This window comes from Ixodes scapularis, unplaced genomic scaffold (genome assembly GCF_016920785.2).
Source record: "Ixodes scapularis isolate PalLabHiFi unplaced genomic scaffold, ASM1692078v2 PGA_scaffold11__112_contigs__length_91849675, whole genome shotgun sequence".
In the NCBI taxonomy this organism is placed as follows: domain Eukaryota; kingdom Metazoa; phylum Arthropoda; class Arachnida; order Ixodida; family Ixodidae; genus Ixodes; species Ixodes scapularis.
This window is the reverse complement of record NW_024609837.1, coordinates 57,378,403-57,401,049: the sequence shown is the minus strand read 5'-3', so window position 1 is coordinate 57,401,049 and position 22,647 is coordinate 57,378,403. Positions and strand designations below refer to the sequence as shown.

Genomic DNA, 22,647 nt, shown 5'->3' with positions numbered 1-22,647 from the left:
TTGTGTTTATGTGACTTTTTTTTTGTCATGAAAGATGGTATAATATAGAAATATAGCTCCATAACTATCTGCTCTGGACTGTCCTAAAGCAATAAACTCATGAAAATGACAAATTTATAATTATTTTCAAAACGATAGTTTTCCTACTCAGACACACCCACCTTCCTCGTCTTTGAACATTTGCAATTTTTTTTGTACTTCACCCAGGTTAAAATTTGGCACAAATGTTCTCAACATCAACAGAAACAAGCCCTGTAAATGTCATTTAAGTCACACAAACTGTTCAAACCTTCACTTTTTTGGGTAGTGTCCCCCCTTAAAGGGCCCCTGCAATCATATTTAAGCGTCTACCTTTTTTGCGGTTTCCCCGTCTCTTGGGGCTCGGGCAAGCCAGCGGGCACAGAGAGAGTAACTAAGTATCAGTGCGTCATATTTTAACCGGATGACGCAGAAACCTTCTCCACCAACAGGGGTGACCCGCTTTACCAAAAGCGTGCGAAATGTGACGTCTTTGGTCCTGGGCTTACTACTGGTCAGAGCCGCTAAAAGCTTCTTTTTAGTCGAAATACAAAATATAAGTGGCGCGAACCGTTTCGATTATTTATAAAAGCAGTTTTTGTTCAGTACTTTAGATCAGAAAAGAAACAAATGCAGTTTATAAAGTACGGAAAGAAGAAATGACGCGTCGACATACCCGCCACCAAGCGGTGGAAAGGGTAGCGCATTCTAGAAAGGAGTAGTGGGATCAGGCGCCGACACGGAAAGGTCCTGGATGTACGCGGCGGTGCTGCGGTCGTTTACTGACTGGAGAATCCGACCAGCTCTGAGCGTTCCGAAGGCCTTCAGTGGGCAGCTTTGTCTTGCGTTTTGGCCGTTTCGTGGTACGGCAGCGCGAAGTGGCTCCCATTCTGAACTGATCTTTACCCCGCGTTTGCTGTCGTTTGTTGCCAATGAAGTGTCATGCCGAATTAGTGTTTAATCGCGCAGCAAATGCAATGAGAGCCGCTCTGGCTGCCCGCTGCATACAGCCTATCCAGAACATGCTTTAGTGGCGCCCTCTCGCGCCGTCGACACGGAGTGCGGCAGCCGTGAGCGCTCGCTGAGCTGACTATCCCTCCTCTAATTCACGGCCACTCAAGCAACCAAGGATGTCATAAGGGAGGTTATTTGTTGCTTGTTTTGTCATTTTAATTTGCCTATAACTTTTAAAATAAAGCGAAATTCGAGAAAAGAAAAGTTTCATTAAGTTACTACGGTCAGTGCGCTCAGATTCGGTGCCAATTAAAAATTAGTAAAAAAAAGTCATTGCAGGGCCCCTTTGAGGAACAAAACGTGAGGGCGCAAGTGAGCTGGTGTAAGTTCATAATAGTCTTGGGTAAGTGTACAATTATGGGCAACGTTTTTAGTGAAATTTGTAGCACATTTTGCAATTTTTTTTTTTTTTTAGATGAATTCATGAAAACTTAGTTTAAAACTGTGGAATCTGATTTCCATCCGTGAAGTTCTGACTTAGAACTTAAAATCAAACTTTTCAAACTTCTGCCTCAAAAAAATTCGAAATATTTGAATTTTTATATCTTGAATCTGAATCTTAAATAAATACAAAATGTGTGAATATTTCAAACTGTTTGTAAAAAAATTTGATATATTTGAACTGAAACTTTCAGAAACTTCAAAGGAATACTACAACAAAATTTTGGAGCTTATTTTTTTGGTCTATACGTGTTCGTAGGAGCAGTATCAGATTGGACACACCAATATCTTGTTAAAAAAGACACGAAAAGGAATTTTAAAACAAATTAAACGATTAGCAAAGAGCACCTGGTAGATGTCGCTAAAGCCTCGTTTGTAATGCCCTTTTAGGAAGCTTGACATGTAGTGACGATAACTGTCTCACCAAGAACTATACATGCTTTGAACCTGATGTCATCGTGACAGCTCTAAGGCCAGCATAGGAGAAGAGGGCAGGGAGGAACTCCCCACTCAACGGTACTCACTTTTGTGTGTCCCTGACGTCGCTGTTCTCTAAAAGATTATAGAAGATTAACCTGTCACTCAAAATTTGCACAAAAGCAGATTTGCGGTTAGATGCTGTGTCCCAATGACTGGCATGCTTCGACTACTTCGGTGGCTGGAACCACTAGGGAATCCTGATGACGTCAGCCTCATGTCAGTTTTGCTCGTCCCGAGACGGACTACGTCGCGATTGCGCCGGATGTGACGTGCCCTCTGTTGGCTGCTGTCCGAGCGCTTGGCAGAGTGGGCTGTTTATAACGAAAAATACAGCCATCAGGCTCAAAATACAAACGTGCAATTGTCATTTACGGGTATTGTGGATCATATTCAGCCTATTTCTGAACACGACGGGTATATTTCAATTTTCGTTGAAGTGCCCCTTTTGCATTTTCAAATTGTTTGAATTCGAACCTCAGCAGGGTTCTAAAGTTGCGAACTTTTCAAATCCGAACGTTACCGAGGTTAGAACATTTCTGACGTCTTGAACCTGAACTTTGGGAGGTTTGCGGCATCCCTACTTACATGCAGTTCTTTTTATAAGTATAGATTTTAATTATGAAAGACGTAGGCCGTACTGACGATGGAGGAGAGACAGCAGAGCACGCACAGGTGGCATGCTCTTTTGGCGGTTCAAAGACTGTCTGAAGCATGGCGACATTGATCGTCCGCTGTAAAGCCATCCTTTGCAGTGCTCCCGTAGCTATGTACAAAGAAGGGCGAGTTATATCCCATCTTTTTTGTAAAAACAGACTTTTGTACATTGACGCGCTGTTTAGAAACAGCATTTGCCCACACCTGGTATGGGCGCAGGAACCAGAGTCGTGCGAGGTAAAGCGTCTGCTTCTGTGCAGTGCTGACACCAGTGCTACCGCTGTGACGTAATGTCTGAGAGTTATTTACGTGTTGGGTCGATGCGACTTATAGACCAGAAAAATAGGATATTTCCTTCCGAGCAATGCACCAATCTCCTGCTTCACAGTTTTTAATGAGGGAAGTCTCATCTTGTGGGCGACGCAATCCTGGCAGCAGGTGTAAGTGCTGCTTTTGCACAGATTGGTGAGGCACATTCATTACGATCTCTCTCATTGTTGTTGAGAACAAACAGGCACAAGTCTGGTTCACGTGCATGCTGCGTAAACACACAAAAACGAGGGTGGTCCGTCGAGGCCGACAGTCCAGTTTGCAGGGTTTCGTGGGAATCGCAGAATTAGGGTAGCGACGTGGGCGGGTTGGTTGATGTTTAAGCGATATATGAAACGGAGCGGAAAACAACGAAGAGGAGTGAGAAAAAGCACGCGGGACGAGTGCTGAATTGCAGCGTGAACAGCTGGGGCGCTCGCATGCTCAAGTGTATGTGTGAGGTAGCAGGCATCTGCACCATAGGCAGGGGGAGCAGTGCGTCTTCCACAAAACTGTTTCGACTCCCTTTCTTTTGTTCTCGGAACGGGTCTCCTCTTACGTTTCCCACTTCTGCCGTCTCTCGTTGGCAGTCAGGGACATTACGTCGAAGAATAAAGACCTATTTTAATGATGCTTGTCTCGAGTTGCATACGACCATGTTTTGTTCCCACTATATAGAGGTATTTGTGGATAAACTGGGTAAATAAATACATCTTTGTCTCATCATCGGCAATTCACATCATGGAAAAAGTTTTGGGGAAACAGAGGGGTCTGTATTAATGAGACACTTCTATATAGGTGGGCAGTAATCTGTAAGAGCCGTTTCGGTGAGCAACGGTTCCCTGCCAATGAAGAAAGCCCAAAAGCTTGGATGGCCAGAGCAGGCATGGTGCAAGCAGTGTGCAATGTGACCAAGAGGCGGCAGCATGGTCGACTACGACAGTTTGAACTTAAATTGACAATTTCAACCGTGAATTGTAAAATTTAGTAACTCGGTTAAGTGCCTCTCGCACGTTCAAAAAAGTAATAGGCTGCCAGCTCTGGTCTCTTCGGACAGATCAACATACTTTATTGAGACCTGAACCAAAACGGCATTCGTGACATAATAGGTATACCACCTTGATACAATGAAGTGCTAAGACACAAGGTAAATGGTTACAAGCTTACCCCTAGTAACATAACCACTCTTGTCACATAGTCGCTCAGGCATCTTTTAAATGGGAATAATAAAATATTGACGCTATTCTTTGCTGAAATGCTTTTGAAATAGCATGCCTAGTTGGTAAAGAGGGAAAAAAAATTAAAACTGGGAAAATAATTTTCTCTCCATGACTCGTTTAAAGTTTAATCCCTGAACGAGCACTTTCCATTGCACTACCTGACTATGCGGGCAGAAACTAAGAAAGGGAGGCGGTAAGAGCATCCGGGGATGCCAGACCGCCGATCTCTGACTGGAGCGATTAGTGGGTAGACATGCAAAGCTAGTCGCTTTTGTCTCCACTGCGCTGTTCGAAAGTGTTCGAACGCAGATGCCAGACCACCGGCGTTCCATATTTTAACACCTTCGAACTGTGCAGTGAAGACAAAGGCTGCTTTTGTCTCGACTGCACCCGCCAAACGTGTTAGAACGTGGAACGCCGGCAGCCTTCACTGCCCCGTCAGCTTAAAAGAAAAAGCTTTGATAACCCTCCCTAATTTCAAGAAAAAAAACTGAAGAAAACCGGCAATCGCTTGTTTGTGTGGTGTTGTGCTATGTATTAGAGCCAAACGTAACCACAGCAAATTCTAAGCCTCCTCTTGGCTTACTTTTGATAGTTTTCTTTGTGCTCTTGCGTAATTTAGTTCTAATGTCAACTTATTTGCCTTTCTGTACCTTCCGTTCACATACATATCCTTCACTGCTCTTGGGCTTTGAAGATCTTACATTCGGCTTATGTCTGATTGCATATGTGCAGGGTGCGACTCGGGTTAGCAGCATCCAGGGGTTGCCGATTTTGCCTATTTCTTCCTCGTAGCTCAAAGGCTGTTGAAAGTTTTCGTGGATGAAATGTTTGTATCTGGGTTACCAACCCAGGGTGGTCAAATCTTGTGTACATCACTACAGTCTATGATTTAAATAAAATAAAAAAGAAAGTTTCGATGTTGAGTTCAAACTAACTGCTGCACAGTGTAAAGAGAGGGGCGCCACGGCGAAATGTGATAGGAAATCAAAAATACCGGTGCAGTGAACTGGGTTGATCGGGTGCCAACTCAAGCGGTAAAATTTGTTGTGTGACGCGAGACTGCTCGCTAAAAATGCGGATAATTTTGGACGTTAATATTGCATGGAAAGTGCTGTACAGTGTACAGGGGCACATACTTAACATCAGTAAGTTTTTGTATACCGTCCTAATAACTCTGGTAACGATGCCCGATGCTGATACTTTTGCATGTGCATCTTATCGTTATTTGAGGTATTAGAATTATCTACTGAAACTCCCTATTGAGCAGCAAACAGTGTGCAAGGACTGACTGGCCTTAAAGTAAAGTTTGCCGATTTGCTTTGTCTTACCATTTAGCGTTGCTTCAGTTTTGGCCGATTTAGGTTGTACTGTCGTCTTCCTACGTTTCTATTCCACCTGATGTATTGTATGCCATTGATCCTATAGTACTACAGCAGAAGCGGGTAACAATGGTAACCAAAGTATATCTGCGAAAGGAAAAAAATAAAGAGTACCACATGTTGGTATTCCGAAATGCACGAAAATGCCACAATCTTGTGCCAAGACGCTGCACGTTCCATATTCACGTCAACACTTCTTTTGGTGGCTCATCAGCAAGCAACATTGAGTGAAACCTGTAATCCAAAACTTATAATTCAAAGAGAGCAGCCATGACACCCTCTTCATATCTCCACCGTGCCTTGTTAGTCTGCGAACCTCCGCTTGTCCTTGCAGGCCCACTTGGGGGGGGGTGGGGGTGCCCCAATTGTTTCTGACCTGTCCGTTGTTTAAATGATTCCTTACAATTGGCATTTCAGCTTGGCAAACTGAAATTTCAGATGGCAAGTGCGTGCAGAATCAGATGCACCGATCCATGCAGATGTATTGATTTGCAAGGCTAGCTGTATAAATTGCAAGAGGAGAATATGAACCGGTAGCGATGCCGATGACATTCATACGTTCAATCAACTTTCAAGGCTAGGTGTGCGGGAAAGGTCAAAAGATAGTGAACATCTTGCCCATACTTCCACGTAATTTGTGAAATATTTTTTCCACCAAGGTATTAATTTGGGCCGCTTAGTACGTAACTGTAAGAAGGTAAAACAGCGCTAAAATTGGATGGAGGACACAAGGAAGAGATGTACAGTGGTCAGCAAACTTATACGGTACATGGGAACCGTGCATTATTACATGGGAGCACTATCCTGGTGGGCTTGGTCAAGTTTTGTGGCCACTCAGGACAAGAATGAAACAGCCTCTTGTCGTGAGTAGGAAATAAAACTTGATCAAGCGTGACAAGATAATTGTTTCATGAGATAGTTCGCAGTTCGTATGTTCCATATAAGTTTGGGGACCACTGTACATATGCAAGACACTTTGTGTTTGTACATCTCTTCCTTGTCTCCTTTGTCTGTTTTAGTGCTGTTTTGCCTTTTATTTTTTCCCGAATGCAAAACCGACCTGCTCATTTTGAGGTCAGTTCTATGGCGTGGAAAACGTTTGGGACAAGCTCTTAGGGACTCGCTTGCCGACTTGACCTTGCATTGCGGAGCGCGTGGAGATTCTGTATTTAGACCAGGCCCCACAACGGGGTGGCTCCTAAGCTCCAGGCCTTCAGGTCCAATGGGTCCTTTCCACATAAAGACGACACCAAGTGATGAAAGCTAGAAGCGTAATTGGCTTCCAGAAGCGGAGTTGCACTACTCTTCTTCCTTCTCCGTGAGTCGGATCAGGTTGCAGAGGAGGCAGTAGAGGCAGTGCAACTCTCCTTCTGGTTGCCAACTGTAGATCGAGCTTCACTGCTTTCGTGGGGGGGTCTGTACATGCACAGAACCTTTCTTGAAAAAGCTTCATTGCAATTTGGTTAAAAACCATGTCTTACATGCAAATTGTTGAAGAAGCCCAATTGGTAATTGGTCTGCTTGCAGCTGGGTTATGGGTCTGGCTGAAGCTGAGTCCAGCTGGAAATGAGACAATCCAGCTAGTCCTAACTTGAAATGAGACAATCCAGATTGATGCCTCTGGAAATGAGAAAATCCAGATTGATGCAGCTGGAAACAGGAAAGTCCAGCTAGATCCAGCTAGAAATGAGACTGTCTAGCTGGATCAAGTTTGAGATAAGACAGCCCAGCTAAATCTAACTTGAAATAAGACAATCCAGCTAAGACCAGTTCCACAATCTAGCTGGAAGTGGACCAATTTTCACCTGGGAACCTGCCACGCAATTTCTCTCTGGCTCGTGACTGGGCATGGCAGCCCGCAGCTTTGGCTCTGTCGCGGCGCGACGCGGAGTGTGGTGGAGCTCGTAGGAAATCCCTGGCACACCCCGGCATTCCTTGTGTTGTTTCAGCGGATGCGTGGCAGATGGCCCCGCCGGGACCCCGCCGGCGGCCCAACAACGACCCGTCGGGGATGGTGCGGCGCCATTTCTGCTCGCTGTGCAGCAAGTACTACAGCAGCGCGGCCAAGCTGAAGCGCCACCTGACGCTGCACTACCTCCAGCGCAAGTTCTACCAGTGCGCCTTCTGCCCCCGTCGCTACTCGTGGATGGAGACGCTGCAGGTGCACGTCAAGCGCTGCCACGGAGAGCGTGGTGTCCCCTGGCAACAGGAGGAAGGACCGTTCTAAGTGAGCGGGACGGCCGCGTTAAGGGCGGGACGCTCAAGGCCGCCGCGGACTCTCGTCTGATGCACAGGCTTTCTCTGTTTGGAGTGTGTTTTTGTTCACCCAAGAGTTTTTTGGGGGCGACTTCTTTGGTGTGGAATGCATTTGAACAAAAGTGGACTTGGGATTAGTGCAGCCATTACGTTGCCGTTTCAGTACTGTGCCATCTACCGCAAAATTTGGTGGGATGCCACTGTGGGTCACGTAATTACACGGTCACGTGACCGCGTAACGTGCGTCGTGTTACACTGGGCTACGTGATGGTGCAGTATTGCGTCGTACGTGTCTCGCAATGTGAAATCATGGTGTCATGTGACCTTACATAGAAGGCGTTTATATAGCTAATTTGTTGGGTGATCAGACGAGCACCCTCACTTTTCATCAGGACATGTTTTGAAAACCCCTCTGAAGACGGGGTGATCAAAAGCTTCGCCTCTTTTCCCTCTTCACCAGAAGGGCAGAAAAACAGATGCCACGAGGTAGAAGGTTAGTGGTCGTTGCGGAGCGTCCTTCAGCAGTGAAGGGCACGAGGTGGTTCGTGTTTTCGGTGTGGCTTCTTGCATTCAAAGTCCTTGAAGTTGTAAGCTCCCACCCTGGCACCCCAGAGAATCGGCTCTTCGTCTATTGGCAATTTTTATTGCATGTTTTTGAACCTACTTCCACGGCTTCCTTCGCCTTTGGACCACCAGGCACTGTGGGTATCTGATTCGCTTGAGAAAGTTGGCAAGTAAACCTGCCGTGATGGCTTTGTTTTCTACTTGCCAGGGGCCGTCGATTTTGCAGAAGTCGCCAATAGATTCTTTCCATAAATGTGCCACATGGAGACGCCACTGTATTTTGCGTCCCCACGAACTTCCGGCCAAATGAGACGACAAACAATCTCCACAATAGCACCAGTCCTTGCAATGTCCATGAAACATTTGATCACCGTTTTTCGATGTGCTTAGATAAAGAATCGCTTGGCGAGAGATTTGTTGGAAATTTTGGAATACTTCCGTATTAAAGGGGTACTCCACAGGTTTTTTCATTGTCTCCGATTTGCTTGAAATTTTTCTAAACTAACCAACAAACATCGCGAAAATAGTATCCCAAATATTAGGTCAAAATATTGTTTTTTCGCGAAGTTATTGAATTTACAGTTTTGGTCCTCACCGTGTTTTTCAAGCTCGAAGTCTCTACTGGCAACAGTGAAAAAGTAACGTCAGTGGAAGGCAGGGGTTCACTCTTAGGGCTGTAGATTTTGTTTTAAACTGATTTGAAGCAGTTTCATGGTGTCAAATGAATGCTTTGGAAGCTCGCTCCAGTCCCCGCGCTCCAGCACGGAACAAATGATCGGCATATTCTATTTTTTAGACTGCTTGCTCGACTGGCAAGCTTGCCTTCCACTGACGTCACGGCACTGAAAAGTGCGCGTATATTTGAATGTTGGTTTTTGCATCATTTTCATTTGGCGATTTCGCAATAACTATTATGAATTTCGCGATTCTAAATAGCATACCGGAGAGAGTAAAGGCCGGGGAGTCAGAAAATATAGTTAGTTGAGGTAGCTAAAAAAATCGGTGGAGTACCCCTTTAAGTCCGATCCTCTTTTGTACGTTAAATAGCAGAGAAGAAGGATCTTGCAAGATCTCCAACTTTGTCATATCTCTAGCACTTCAGCACCCAATGCACCGAGAAGCAGAGAAGGAGACGAAAGCGAGCGGGGACGTCGGAATGACGAGCCCTGGTTTGAATGATTAGCGAGTACACCTAAAGCTAGCTGCCTTTGTCTGCACTGCACTCATCGAATGCGTTCGAATGCGAGAGCCAAATGCCAAACGCTGGCTTTCAGCGTCCGGTGTACCCGCTTTAGGTGTACCCGCTAATCATTCGAACCAAGGCTCGGCATTCCGACGTCCCCACACCCACTCATCTGCTCATGTCCCTCAGTTTCTCAGTGCATAGTGATAGCAGCATAAACAAGCCCAGAAGGCCTGCCGAAATGGAGCGAAAACCAGAAGTCTTTCGGGAGGCAAGAGATGGCTTGTGTTTGTAAACACGAAAAGGGTCTATTCAGTTTGAATGTTTTGTTATGGCAATGTTTGACAAGGGCCATTGCTATGGTGCCAATTCACAAGCACTGGACTCCATTGGTTTGTTTCGCCGGTTTTCGAAGCTGTCCCGTGCACCTTGCTTTGTTCCCACCCGAGATGCTACTGCCTGAAAATCTGTGTTGTTAAGCACATACCGAAAGTTTGCGCAGCCTCTTCTTGAGAGGGGGGGAGGTGGGTGGTTGACATACGACTCAACAGTGACTTCATACTTTCGAGGTGGTTTCTGTTGTGTTTCTGCTTGCAGCTTAGCAGATTTCATTAAAAAACATTAAAGTTTGTGCCAATTATTAAAAAAAAATATTTGATTATTTTTTTTACTTTGGTTAAGAAACACGTATGAATTGTCAAATTTAACTAGAGCCATGAAACATTTCCTAGGCGCGTCTCATTTATTAAAATAAATTTTTAGACCCCCGTGGCTCATTTTTGATGCTCCTTCAAAGATAAATATTTTTGATGAATAAAGTTTTCAACAATATACAACTTATGAGGTTCAGTAAATTAAGTAGGCATGTAGTAATAACTGACAAAAAAAATCTCTGTCAGGTCCACTAGTTGCGGAGAAAACGTCCCCTATTAGTACAAAAACGGAGTTTTCGAGAAATCGCAAATGAAAGTTTGGCTGCTCATTCACGATGCTAAAATCCGCCTGGTGCATAACCTTCAGCGTCATTCCCTTTGCACCACCTTGTGAAGCCTGTTCTGGCACTCGCCTTCATTTTCCTTCTTTTCTTGCTTTCCGCAGAGGCCCGAAAGTCTGCTTTTTGTGATTTGGGTGTTCTCCTTCTGGTTCTGGGTCGTGCCACAAAACACCTGGTGTTACACCGAGGCCCTCAAACACTTTTTTTCTTGCTTTGTTTCCATTGTGGAATGCAATTGCGTCGTGGACAGCACCCTTCACTGTGGACGCTCCAACGAGCGTGGTTTTTGGACACCTACACTGGATCAAGTTGTTTAGCGACTCATTTGTATTGTGCGTATGTCCATGAAACACAAATTATTCATACAGTATGTTTTATTAATCTTACACACGCACACACACAATTTTTTTTATAACGTTTTGAGTGCAAAAAGAGCACTGCAAACTGTCTTTGTAAAGTTGCGCACATTTTAAAGGGCAGATAGGTGTAGTAGGCACAATTTTCAAATGTCTTCTAGCGTTCATTTGAACACTCGTTTTGGAAGACAGGTTCTGCAAGAACCCTGCTAATTTCCTAGATCAAGATAAATAAAAAAATGACCTTTTCAGTTAATTTTACCTACCCCCCCCCCCCTCTTAAGAAACATCTGCCTCTCCACTTCCCCCAAGAGCAAATCCTCTCATCGCGTTCACTGTAGGGCGGTTTCAACATGACATACTTTTTTTTTTTTTTTTTAAATCTCGCTGGGCGTTATGTTGATGAACTTTCCCCCCATCCCTTTCTACATGTGGAAGTAGCGTTGTCCAGGTCGCTTGATTTATTTTGCATCGACTGGTCGAGTATGTAGAAGAGCTTCGACTGGTACTCCATTTTTATACATACTGGTCTTTGTGCGGTCTTAAAAGGGTACCCAAGTGCTTTTTGTAGAAGCTTGTTTTTGATGGCACATTGTCTGTTGGGTTTTTAGTCAGTAGAAATGACCAGTTCTAGATGGAAAGATATCCTAGTAAACTCGCAGTAATAGAAATACACGGGCACTACACTAGCATTTAGGATAATTAAGTCCTTAATTTGATTGGCACAATTAACTTTTGGCTAGTGAATGCTAACAGATGGTTCCAATTAGAAAGCTGCTGAGCGTCGTTGAAAACTGCTGAATCAGTGAATTTTATCAAGATTTATCGGGGAAGTTAATTATGCTAATTTAATTAAAACGTTAGTGATCTCAAACACAATAAATAGACCTTTTACAATGACTGATATGGGACCCATCTTAGTTCTGTGAATTGTGTAGTTCTTGCACAAAAGTCTTGGCTGATGGTTGGTGAAACTCGCAGTACAAAGAAGTGTTTATTAGGGGACATTTTCGAGGGAAAACATTACTTTTATTATTTAAGATAGCTGATTGAAATTTTCACAATTTATAGTTCTTAATATCCTTTTACAGATCTGGTGTTAGTTGGGATATAGCTTGTTTTTTTATGTTCTGGATGGCCATGGACATGCAGAAAATACATGTTGCGGACAGATGGCGCATGGTAATACACTTAAAAGAGCCTAGTAAAATAAGCTAATTTGCTCCTTTAAACCACTGAGTGCAATTAACAAAAAAAGTGATGTGTGTGAGATCTTTTTTATTTTAAAGCTACCGAAAATCGCAAAAACACAATTTTCGAAGTGCTAACAAATTATTTTTTTTTTTAAATTTTTGTATAAATATAAAAACCCTCTAACCAAACCTTGATAATTGCATTTTACATATCTTAAAAAGCATATGCATGCCATATTTGGTTGTGGTAGGGCACTGTTAAGAACAAAACTTCTTCTGTGCAAACCATGAAGATGCCCCAAAATTGCATAAGAGACAAATGCATTTGAATATTACCATAGATGTAAAGCAACACTCTTTTGCAATGAGAAATATTTTTTGTTAATATTTTTTTGTGAGAAATTGAAGCTACACAGTGCAATGGAGAGGGGATGGCTAGGCCTATTTCTCAACATAAATGTGATAATGGGCGACGTCCAGGGGCAAACTTAACAATAGGCAGAGTAGGCAGCTGCCCACCGTAGAATACCGTGCATCCGCGTATTCCGTTCTAAGCGCCCACTCCCGAAATTTGAAACATCTGAACAAACATGCACAGTACATGTATACATAAAATTGATGACCTCACATGTGCCCATTCCCTCTTTTTTCGCGATTATCTTCAAATTTTGAGTGGGCACTTGGTCAATATTTTACGGTAGGGCAGCAAAATTTTGGGGGCAGCCAATTGGCTGCCCCCAAATTAATTGACTCTTTTATTTTTTTCAAATCAAGTCCCGAATTTAGCTACCTTGAAAATGCTAGCTCAAAGTCTAGCTACTTTTGAAAATTTTGACTCCTAACTTTGCTACTTCCCCCCCCCTTGGACCCCTACTCCCAACCCCCCTCTCCCCACGGTCACTGACCGTGGGGAGCGGGGGTTTGGGGGCGACACTGCCTAGGGCGGCAAAATGCTGAATCCGCCTCCTGCGATGACCCAATTTTAAAACTTGCGCACACAAAAATGGCTCAAATGTATGCCATTCTTGTGTTACCAGGAGCTCTTCGAATGCGAATTTCACTAATATCGCGATTATAATCGGTCCTTATTATTTTTATACATAAAATATGAAGATATAAAGCTAGTTTTAACACCATAAATCCCAAAATCAATTTTTTTTTTTTAATCTTGCCGTTTTTTGATTACATCTCCCCTTAACTGCAATTTTGAGAAGCTTAGCGTTTGTTACGATAACGGTTGACCCAAAAAGGTGGTTCCTTTCTTGGGACATGCGAAGAATTTAAGAGCAGAAGGTCGTTTTAGTGGGCGTTGCAGTCCCAATTTTGACGGATGGTCCACAGAAAAGGTGTGTAAGTGGCGGTCTGTCCACAAACAAACAAAAACACACATGCACCAACTGTTGGCATCTTCTTGGGTCGGTCATCTGTGCCGCACGACCAAGGGCATCTATTTCGAAACTTCTTTCCAACTCCTGCAGATACCAATCTTATATTTTGTTCAGACTTCTCAGAAACAAGTAGCTTCTGTGACTTGAAAGTGGCTGCAGGGGCAGTAAGATCATTGAACCAGTGTTACCATTTTCCTCTGCATTGACATGTTTTTACTCTGAAAGAGCACGGAACCCGCAATGGTACAGTTTTGACACAGCAGGTTTCTCATAGCGACGTGCGTGCTGCGCTTGATTGGTCTCAGTTTGGGTTTGGGATTTTATTTTGCTGAGGAACAGCTGCTATTGGAAGTGGTTACCAGGATAATGCTTATCAGGCTGCTGGTTTTTCAAATGTGAGTTACAAAGAACAATACTCTGTGATCAAGCCAGGGCCAAATGGTGGAGGCACGCATACAACGAGGACTTCAGTACGACCTGGGACTAAGAGGGCAGCACGGTGATGTGCGCGCAGTGTTGCGCGCACATCATCTTTCATCGTGTCATAGGGCGTCATTCTGTGAACATTTCGAGTCGTGTTACACGGGATTTTTTGGCCATGTGCACAAGCACATCGGCATTTTCGGTGTGGACTGCAAACCAGAGCAAAAGGCGAGCGTTGATTGGGTCAAACTCGGAAAATCTGAGACAGATCTTCGTAAGGATTCGGCAGGCTTATGGCGAACAAGAGGCAAGTCGTGCATAGCGCTTTGAGTGGTTCTCGTGCTTCAAGAATGGTAGAACGTCGCGGGAAGACGAAGAGAGGTCGGGGAAGGTCGTCCTCTTTGTTTGCCAGTGATGTTCTGCCATGATATGATGCACGAAGGTGACTGAAGTGCCGTTACCTGGAAGCATAGCTTATTCAGGGTCTTTAGTTCACATCAGTGCCATCTTCTTTTGTAGCATGTGGAACATTAGCTGACTTGATGCCATTAAAAAGTTCCACCCATATTTCTATAATGACCTCATCTTTTGACCAGGTGGGGTCAAAGAGCACTTGAACTGACCTAGTTACTATTTCTTTCGCCCTGAAATTATTCCGCAGAGAGAGCTTATAGGCAAGGGGTTGGGAAATTTGGCGGGACAGGAAGAACGGCTTTCTGTGGCAGCTGTCAGGTGATCTGTCAAATGCAACGAGCGTTTGCCTCGCTGGATGATTTTAATTTGGAGGTTTCGTGAACTCTATTTTCGATTTAGTTTCTTTTAGCAGTACTTTTAACTTGGAATTTTGTCCTTCTACCAAACGGTGTGTTGGTTTGGTTCATGAGCGTCCCCTCGGTGTAATTTCGTTGCTGTTCAGCGAGATTACCCGCGATGTACAATAGACCCCTTTCAAGACTGCATGCCGTCTAGTGGCTGCTGTACTAATTCTTTGACCTGGCCATCGTCTAGGCTCGTACTCTGAATAGATATTGGACGCAAGGGCTTGTTTCGGCATTCGGTGCGAATTTGGCTCGGCTTGTGTCGAAAACGAGCACTGCATCAACGATCGACAACTCGAATCCAGTTGCGTGCTTCTTGCCCAAAAAGTGGCGACCGCCAGTGTTGCTTGATAGGGTTTTGAAAAGGGTCTATTATGACTCATTAGTTTTGCATGCACATTTACATTTGTGAACGTTGCCGAGCGATGTGTGATAGTGTTATCCGGTTTTCTTACACTCCTTGTTGACGATTACCAGGATCTGGGCTTCGTATAATTCCAGTAGCAGATCTTGTTTGATGTTTCTTGATTTTCCGCATTACTCCGGTACTTTTGGGAAAACAGGTTCTGGGTTCTGCTATTTGCAAATATTTTTGCCAATTTTACCAATTTTTTTTTTCTTGCGCTTACTTTTTTCTGTAAGACAGTGTCCCCATTGCGTTACTAACGGCCACTGGTGGATTAGACATTGTGGCAGCCATGAATTGCATATTTATGATGAGAGGTCGCTTGCTTCATTTATTACGTTTTTCATGAAGGTGTTGGAGTTTTGTATCTCTATGGAGGCCAGCATTTTCAAAAATGTGTCAGTTGCCCTCCTCCAGCTGTGGTGTGCCATTTACAACCTTTGTTATGTTCATTAAAAGTTCATTGTCTGATCATCTCATCAGTGTGGTGCTTTTATGCATTCGCTCTGCAGTTTCTTCTCGTAGTTGCATATACAGTCATGTCACATTAATACGGACACCGTTAATATGAATACCCTGCTACGTAGACAAAAATTTCGGGGACAAGCTCGGTAAATATTTTCATTTTCGCCTCATTGTTAAAGACAACTCACATTATGGATAATTTTCTGGGTGAGCAAAGGTGTCCATAATAACAAGGCATGACTCTATAACATGTGGTGTTTAGGAAGTAAAAGGAGCCTCAAAACATTTGTTAATGTGTCGCTCAAGTCAGGAGACCACTGCCCCAAGCTTTTCCATCGCCACAGGCGACTCTATGCTTTTAATGTTGCAAAGGCAGATTGGATCCAATTATGGGCAATACGTAAGTTAGTTATGTCAGACGCCATTGGTCATCTTTTATTGTGCTTGTCTACTCGTTAAGTTGTGCAAACACAAACTTTCCTTGCGATAGAAACTGAAACTTTGGATTTGGAAGATGTGTCTTTGCACACCAGATTTATCCTTTGGAAATGAAAAACCATATATATTGGAAAAAAGAAAAATAAAGCACCAAAAGACTCATAAAGGAAAAAAATTGTAGATTTTTATTCATTCCTTGCATTGGCACAAAAGCTATTTGGAAATATCTCCAGGTGCACGTTAACCAAACAGCTGGCCAACTCTCCCCACCAGCATGGCACAAACATTCTGTTGGCCAGTCTGCGTTGCTCATTGCCTTCAGTTGGGGGTGACACAAGCCTGACAGAGGGACTTAAGCTTAAACAAGCCTCCAGCAAGTTTTTTGTTTTTGTTTATCACATTTGTGGAAAAATGTATTGTCTGTGAAAGAGGCAAGACCTCAACATTCAGAAAATGTTGTGTTAATGAAGCAGCAGGTTCTTTCTTTGATGTTGCCTTCCGATTCTTTTTATCTTTGTGTTTGTTTGCTGAAGCTAAAAATTGCCATATTTACGTGCAGGGCAAATGAAATGTCTTATTTGCCCAGTGTGATGTGCATTTTATTTTTAATCCTCGCTTTGAGCTCTGTTGGTTTGTCTTAGTGTAACAATTCAACCTTGTCAAACCCCTAACAAAGCGTCATATTAGAAAATTTTTGGTTGCTTAATTGTTATTCAAAGCCACATTTATGATATCTTTATGTGTGGTCTGTGCATTTCGAGTGCCTGCAAAAACCGTACAAACAAAGGTGGAATATGCAAATGTTTGTATTGGTATAATACTCCTGTGACTATTGTTCTGGTGCTGTCAGGATGCCAATCCTGCGTTATCCCGCTACGGGCAGGATCACATAAAGGCACTGACAGGATAAGGCTGCTTCGTTGGTGGAGCATGTGGCTCCCCTTCACCCGAACAATTATCTTGGGATGTGAGTTCACAATTAAATGTTTCACCTAAGTTTGGCAACAACTCCAGTCTAAAACTTGCCGAGCATGTTGATCCGCATAGCTCGAGCAATATTTTGACAAGAAAAAAGCTAATCTATTTAGCATCTCACTAAAACAATTGTCTGCAGCTGGCAAACAATTTCTAGCATGTTTGTGTTGGCCACGAGGGAACGAGGTGCTCCTTGTTTAGGTTAGATATAAAAAACAATAAAAAATGTTGCACAGTGTTTATAATCATGTTTAAGAATTGCTTCTGTGACCAGTTACTAAACCATCTATTTTTAGCCCCAAAACAGCGTGCCAGAGCTGTATTGTAGCAATCTTGTTTCAGCAAGTGACAGAAGTGGTGACTCTACGACTGCTAGATGCATGTCTAGCTTCGCCAAACTTGCCGGCATATGGATTCTGACCGTGGTTTTTAGAGTTGGCACATGCGTCTGCCACTGCCTCGTGCAATCTTCCTTACCGCTCATTCATGCTGGAAGCGGATCCGCGTTTGCAAAGCGGTTGCGAATGCGGTTGTATAAAGATCCAGTACAATTGCACGCGCACTTGATGTCATCAAGTGCGCGTGCAATTGCCCTGGATCTTTATACAACCGCGTTTGCAACCGCTTTGCGAACGCGGATCCGCGTCCAGTGTGAATGAGCGGTAACAGAGCGTGTGGTCATCTTCCGACGACACTCGGTGTCGCCGTATTGTAAATGCCTCCGTTAGTCTGCATGCTGACAGGCTACAGAAGGCACGCAGTGGGACACACTTGTCTCCTGTTAGCGCAGCTGGGTCCGACACTCCTGTCTTCCGACCAAAATCTGGCGGCACTCTGTTTCTTTTCTTATGCTAAGTGTGTCCATTCTAGAGCCGCTACGATAAGCTACGCTTCCGAGTAACGAAACTTCAGTCTTCTCGGCGCTCGAAACCATTTTTGACAGTTAGCTCGAGCTTCATCTCAAATTGTAGGAAACGCTTTTCCGTCCTTCATAAATGTTAAAACAGTCTGTGACTGAAAAAAACAATATCGCCCTAGCTTCCTGACACTGTATCCAGAGCTTAGGAAGTTGCATTTTTAGTTGTATCTGTCGCTAATTGCGCCCGCTTTGCGCCAAGAACTAAAATGGCGGCATCTGCAAGATAGTCGGGTGTTGGAGGCCGGCACTCTGTAAGCGTTGCCTATTTAGAGGCTCTAGTCTTTCTTATAGCGTGTTTGCTTTGCAACGGTTTCTGGCAAAGCAGGCATTGCCAGAAATGGTCACCATCTGCCGTCATTTCGGAGAAATGCGAGCCGACCTAATCCGTTAAAGTCTGTCGACTCTGGGAGTTCCGGGCTGTGTCCACCTGCAAGCCGACAGTCTGGCCGAAGCCGCAGACCCGTCGGATTGTTCGGTCTGCTTGACACCTTCGTCGACAAAGACGCCTGGAAGTAGCGGAATGACGCGGCACCGTCGGCTTGCATCTGGATGGAGCTACCCTCTTGCATGGATGACGGGCAGCAGTATGGTGCCTGGAATGTGTCTTTGACCGGTGTGTGTAGCATCGATTACTGCCCATGCGTCGGAAGTGGTCCCGAAGTGGTAGCAAATGGCTTTGCAGAAGCCGCGTGTCACATTAGATGTCTCAATCCCAGTGGTCGGTCAAACAAGTTCCGGCGAAAAGTTTGAGCATTTTCATCTTCGCGGCGTTCCAACTCCTGGACGCAGAATCTTCCGTGGACTGTTGTGCGGGGGGCGATCAGCATTACAGGCGTCTGCCTCGTCCACGTCTGCCGCCGTGACGCTGCCGGGATCGCGGCAGGCGACGGCGTCGGACGGAAATCGAGGAACCACTTTTGGGGACGCAATAATATCATCGAACGGAGATGCTCTCCAGGCACCATACCTCTGGCCTGCGATCGGCAGGAAGAGGGCGGACGATCGGTGGAAGGGACTGTCCTCCTTCACGGCCCCCTCTCTCTCCTTTGCAGGCAGCCTGTTTGTCTGGCGGCCCCGCAAGAAGCCCGGCACGTTCCGCTGCGACGTGTGCGGCAAGCCGTTCAGCAACAAGGCCAACATGCAGCGCCACAAGGTGCTGCACGCCACGGTGCGCGACGTCTACTTCTGCGACGTCTGCTCGCGGCCCTTCTCGTGGAAGAGCAGCCTGGAGCGCCACAAGCGGGACATGCACGGAATCCCCGGGGCCCTGCCGGCCAGGGGGGACGCCGGCGGGGTCTTCCCGGACCTCGTGTGATGGCGCCCGGCGCTCCCGGCGCAGCGCGCAACGACGAGCGAACAACGACCGCCGCTGCCTCCGAGGTGTCTTCCCAGCAAACCGGGTGCTCGGCTGGCATTGGCGCAAAAGGCCCGTCTGCAGCCTCCTGCAATTTAGTGCCACTATGGGCGTATTCGCTGGACGCTGTGTTAGCGTGCACCGTTCACTGGACGTGCTGAGAACAAGCTCATGCTTATGCGGGTAGAAACTGAGGGGAGGGGGAGATTAAAGCCTACGGGGACGCCAGAGTCGAGTTCTGTCTGGAACGATTGGTGTGTGGACACAAAGCTGCCTTTATCTCTACTCGCTATTCAAACGCGTTCGAAGAGCAAGTGGAGACAAAGGCAGCTTTGCGTCCACCCACCAATCATTCCAGACGGAGCTTAGCTGCTCTCTGTTTTTACCCGTATAGGGTGTGTTCACTGGACGGCACATTTGTGTGCGCAGTTCACTAGCCATGCTCGGAACGAGCTTGCACATATAGGTTCTGAAGACCGGCCTTCTCGATGGTGTTGAATGCCCGTCGCAAAAGCGCCGTGGAAGCTCTTCGTTAGCATGCGCTCGGCAACTACGCATTCGGCTGTGGCCGTCCTTGAATACCCTCCTGTAGTCGCTGACAAGGGGAGAGCGGCAGGGCGTCTCTTTGGAATTCCCGACCTCCTGAGCACGCTTGCTGGATTCCAGGGTACTTTGGCCACGCGAGCACGCGTGAGGCTTATGAGACGCTAAAGCACTGTCGAAGGTAGGGAGCTCGCGCCGAAGGCAGGACAACTGAAGCTTTTCCCTGCCGTTCTCAGTCTGTCTGCGACTTTAGGTAAGCTATGCTTCGAAGGAATGACTTTTTTGGCCATGGGATGGGTAGGATGGATCGACGGACATTAACGGCTGTTTCCCTCGTGACTAGAGGTAGCTTGCGCCACCTGGCCTAAACACTAAAAAGAAAAACATACAATACCTTTCCCCATGCCCTCCTAAGCCAATTCTTTTACGTTCTGCCTTTTTGCAACTATCACCAGGCGGGGGATTAATGGCCTTCAGAGGATCTCTTTAGAGGAACTAAAAGCACAGTGAAAAAACTTTAAGTGTGCAGGCGAGCTGGTGGTAGCTGGTGATGTCGTTCAACACCTGAAACTGTGGTGCAGAAAAGGAAAGTCTTTTAGTCGAAGGAACAGACACAGAAGGGAACGTCTCAAACTCTGCTAACTGGGTTATTTCTCAAGCACCCTACGAGTGCCTGTGTCGGTATATGTAGGATGCGTTGATAAATAAACCAGTTAGCTGAGGTTGAGACGTTTCCTTCTGTGCCTGTTCCTTTAAAGTTTTTTTTCTTTTTCTGCACCACAGAATCGGGTGTTAAACGACTTGATCAACATAAAAAGGACAGACCTCCCAGTTTCTTGCCCCCGGCGAGGGAGTCGCCAATTTTCTCGTTGGTTATAATCCTACTTGCCAGTTATCCAAAGCTTTTCTGAAATTGCAGGAAACGGTCGGAGAGGTCTGCGACTGAGCAAAACTATGTCGCCCGAGCTTCCTGATATCGAACCTGGAGCTTGGAAAGTCGCTAGGTCGCCATTTCGTGAAGATCATTGGATGTGCAGTTTCCCCTTGACCTCTCCAATCTTGGTGAACCAATCTAAATTCGCTGGTGATGGCTAGTTTTATAAAAACATTTATTGAATAACGGGATTTCGTTATCCACACACCGGCGAAACAAGCGTACATATTCGCACCGCCACCACATGCGGCAACGGTGCTTGGCGGTATTGAAAAAATAATTTTTCTGCCTTTATATATGCAAGAATAACAATATCATTATAATGTCCGTGTCCCACTAGAGCAACATATAGAAACAAAAGACAACGACAAGCCTCAAACCAGAGTCTTTTGCGATTTGAGAGGCTTTGTAGAATAAAGGAGGCTATGCTCAAACACGAGCATGATGCACGCGAGGGTATCTTTGGCAGACTTGCAATTGCTCGTGTTTACTTCACGAGCACTGAACGACTAAAAGCCTGCCTAAGGTACCTTTGCGAGCATGCTGCAAGGGTTTGAGGCTTGTCGCTGTCTTTTGTCTTTGTCTGTCGCTCTAGTGGGACACGGGCATAAGGGATCTGGGCAGAAAAGCATGATTGATAAGTGGACAGCATGCACAGGTCCAAAGAGGCTTATTTTGGCAAGGAACGCTTTGAGTACGATGATGCTGCATAGTGACCTTGGTGCGACTGGTTCAGAACCACGCTTAGAAGATTTGAATGGACCGAAATGGCAATAGCTACGGTGTCCGAGTCCGATCAGCCGATCACCTTGTGAGGTTTAGTTCTCTATTTGTTAGTATCTGTTTGTGTCCGGCTAAAAGTCTTGGAAGGCAGTGGCACTGCTTTCCCAGGATCCATTTACTTAATTTACTTTGGCTCTGGCTAGAGCCACTGAAGAAGCTACACCTTGAGTCAGGCATGTAGCCAGGATTTTGTTTTGGGGGGAGGGGAGTGGGGGGGGGGGCCGGGCCGGGCCGGGCCGCCCATGACAAAATGCTGTATGAGGGGGAGGGGGGAGAGGAGGCCCCAGCAAAATGGAAGATTTCAAGGGGGGCCCGGGCCCCATGTCCCCCCCCATGGCTACGTGCCTGCCTTGAGTATCATTGCCTTATTCCTCAGTATTCTTCTGGGTGCCGCCATTTTGGCGCTTAGTGCCGAGCACTCGCCATTACCAATCGTCACGATTTGAAAGCGCCGTTTTCTGAGTTTTAATTACGGTGTGAAGAGTTCAGGTGATACTGTTTTAATCCATCGCGGATGGTTTCAACAATTCTGAAGGATGGAAAGCTGTTTCTTGCGGTTTCAGGTAAAGCTTCAGATAACTGGCAACAGAAGTTTTGAGCACCAGAGATGGCTGGAATGTCTTTACTCCGAAGCATAGCTTACTGTTCGTGGGCTCTTGTTCTGGCAAGGCACTCTGGTTTTATTTGTTTGTGACTGTACATACTTCCGAGAGGTGTGAACCGAGCAATCCCGGCGGCGGAAGTGGTACATTTCTGTCTGGAAAGTGAAAGCGCTTGGGGAAGGTGAAAGAGAAAAAAACAACACAATTGTACTCGTTTTCACCTCAAGAACTGTAGTAGAAGAAGTCCGGCTCCCTGCAGAGCATTACTAATTCGTCCCTTTATGTGGAGGATTAAGATATATGTAGGTGCATTTTAGGTTAGATGAATGTTACCTTATCAAGACGTACACGCTTCGAACGCCATAAGCATCGGTGCTTCCTCCGGCAACCAAATCGTGTAAGAACTACATCGCGTGGGGTACGAACAATGTGCAAAACTTTCTTTTTTCTTGTGGTAAAAACGAGTATAGTTCAAATGGTGTGTCTTAAATCTGAGGGTGCATGGACATACCATAGTGTATCCGACGGCTCGAGT

General features: G+C 45.4%; 1 protein-coding gene across 34 annotated transcripts in view; it reads left to right on the top strand.

Annotated features, from left to right (window-relative positions):
- Window positions 1-22,647, top strand: part of LOC8023646 (protein tramtrack, beta isoform) — a 217,870-nt gene that overhangs the window by 13,448 nt on the left and 181,775 nt on the right. Inside the window, exon 5 of one of the 34 annotated variants that reach the window (XM_029966521.4) lies at window positions 18,949-20,191. The exons of 31 other annotated variants lie outside the window; for them this stretch is intronic. In XM_029966521.4, coding sequence (XP_029822381.1) covers window positions 18,949-19,211 — 263 coding nt within the window. In that variant the 3' untranslated portion in view covers window positions 19,212-20,191. Of the gene's footprint in view, window positions 1-7,467; window positions 8,582-18,948; window positions 20,192-22,647 lie in introns of those variants that run through there. 2 more of the 34 variants (XM_040505257.2, XM_040505256.2) reach the window with 2 other exon arrangements.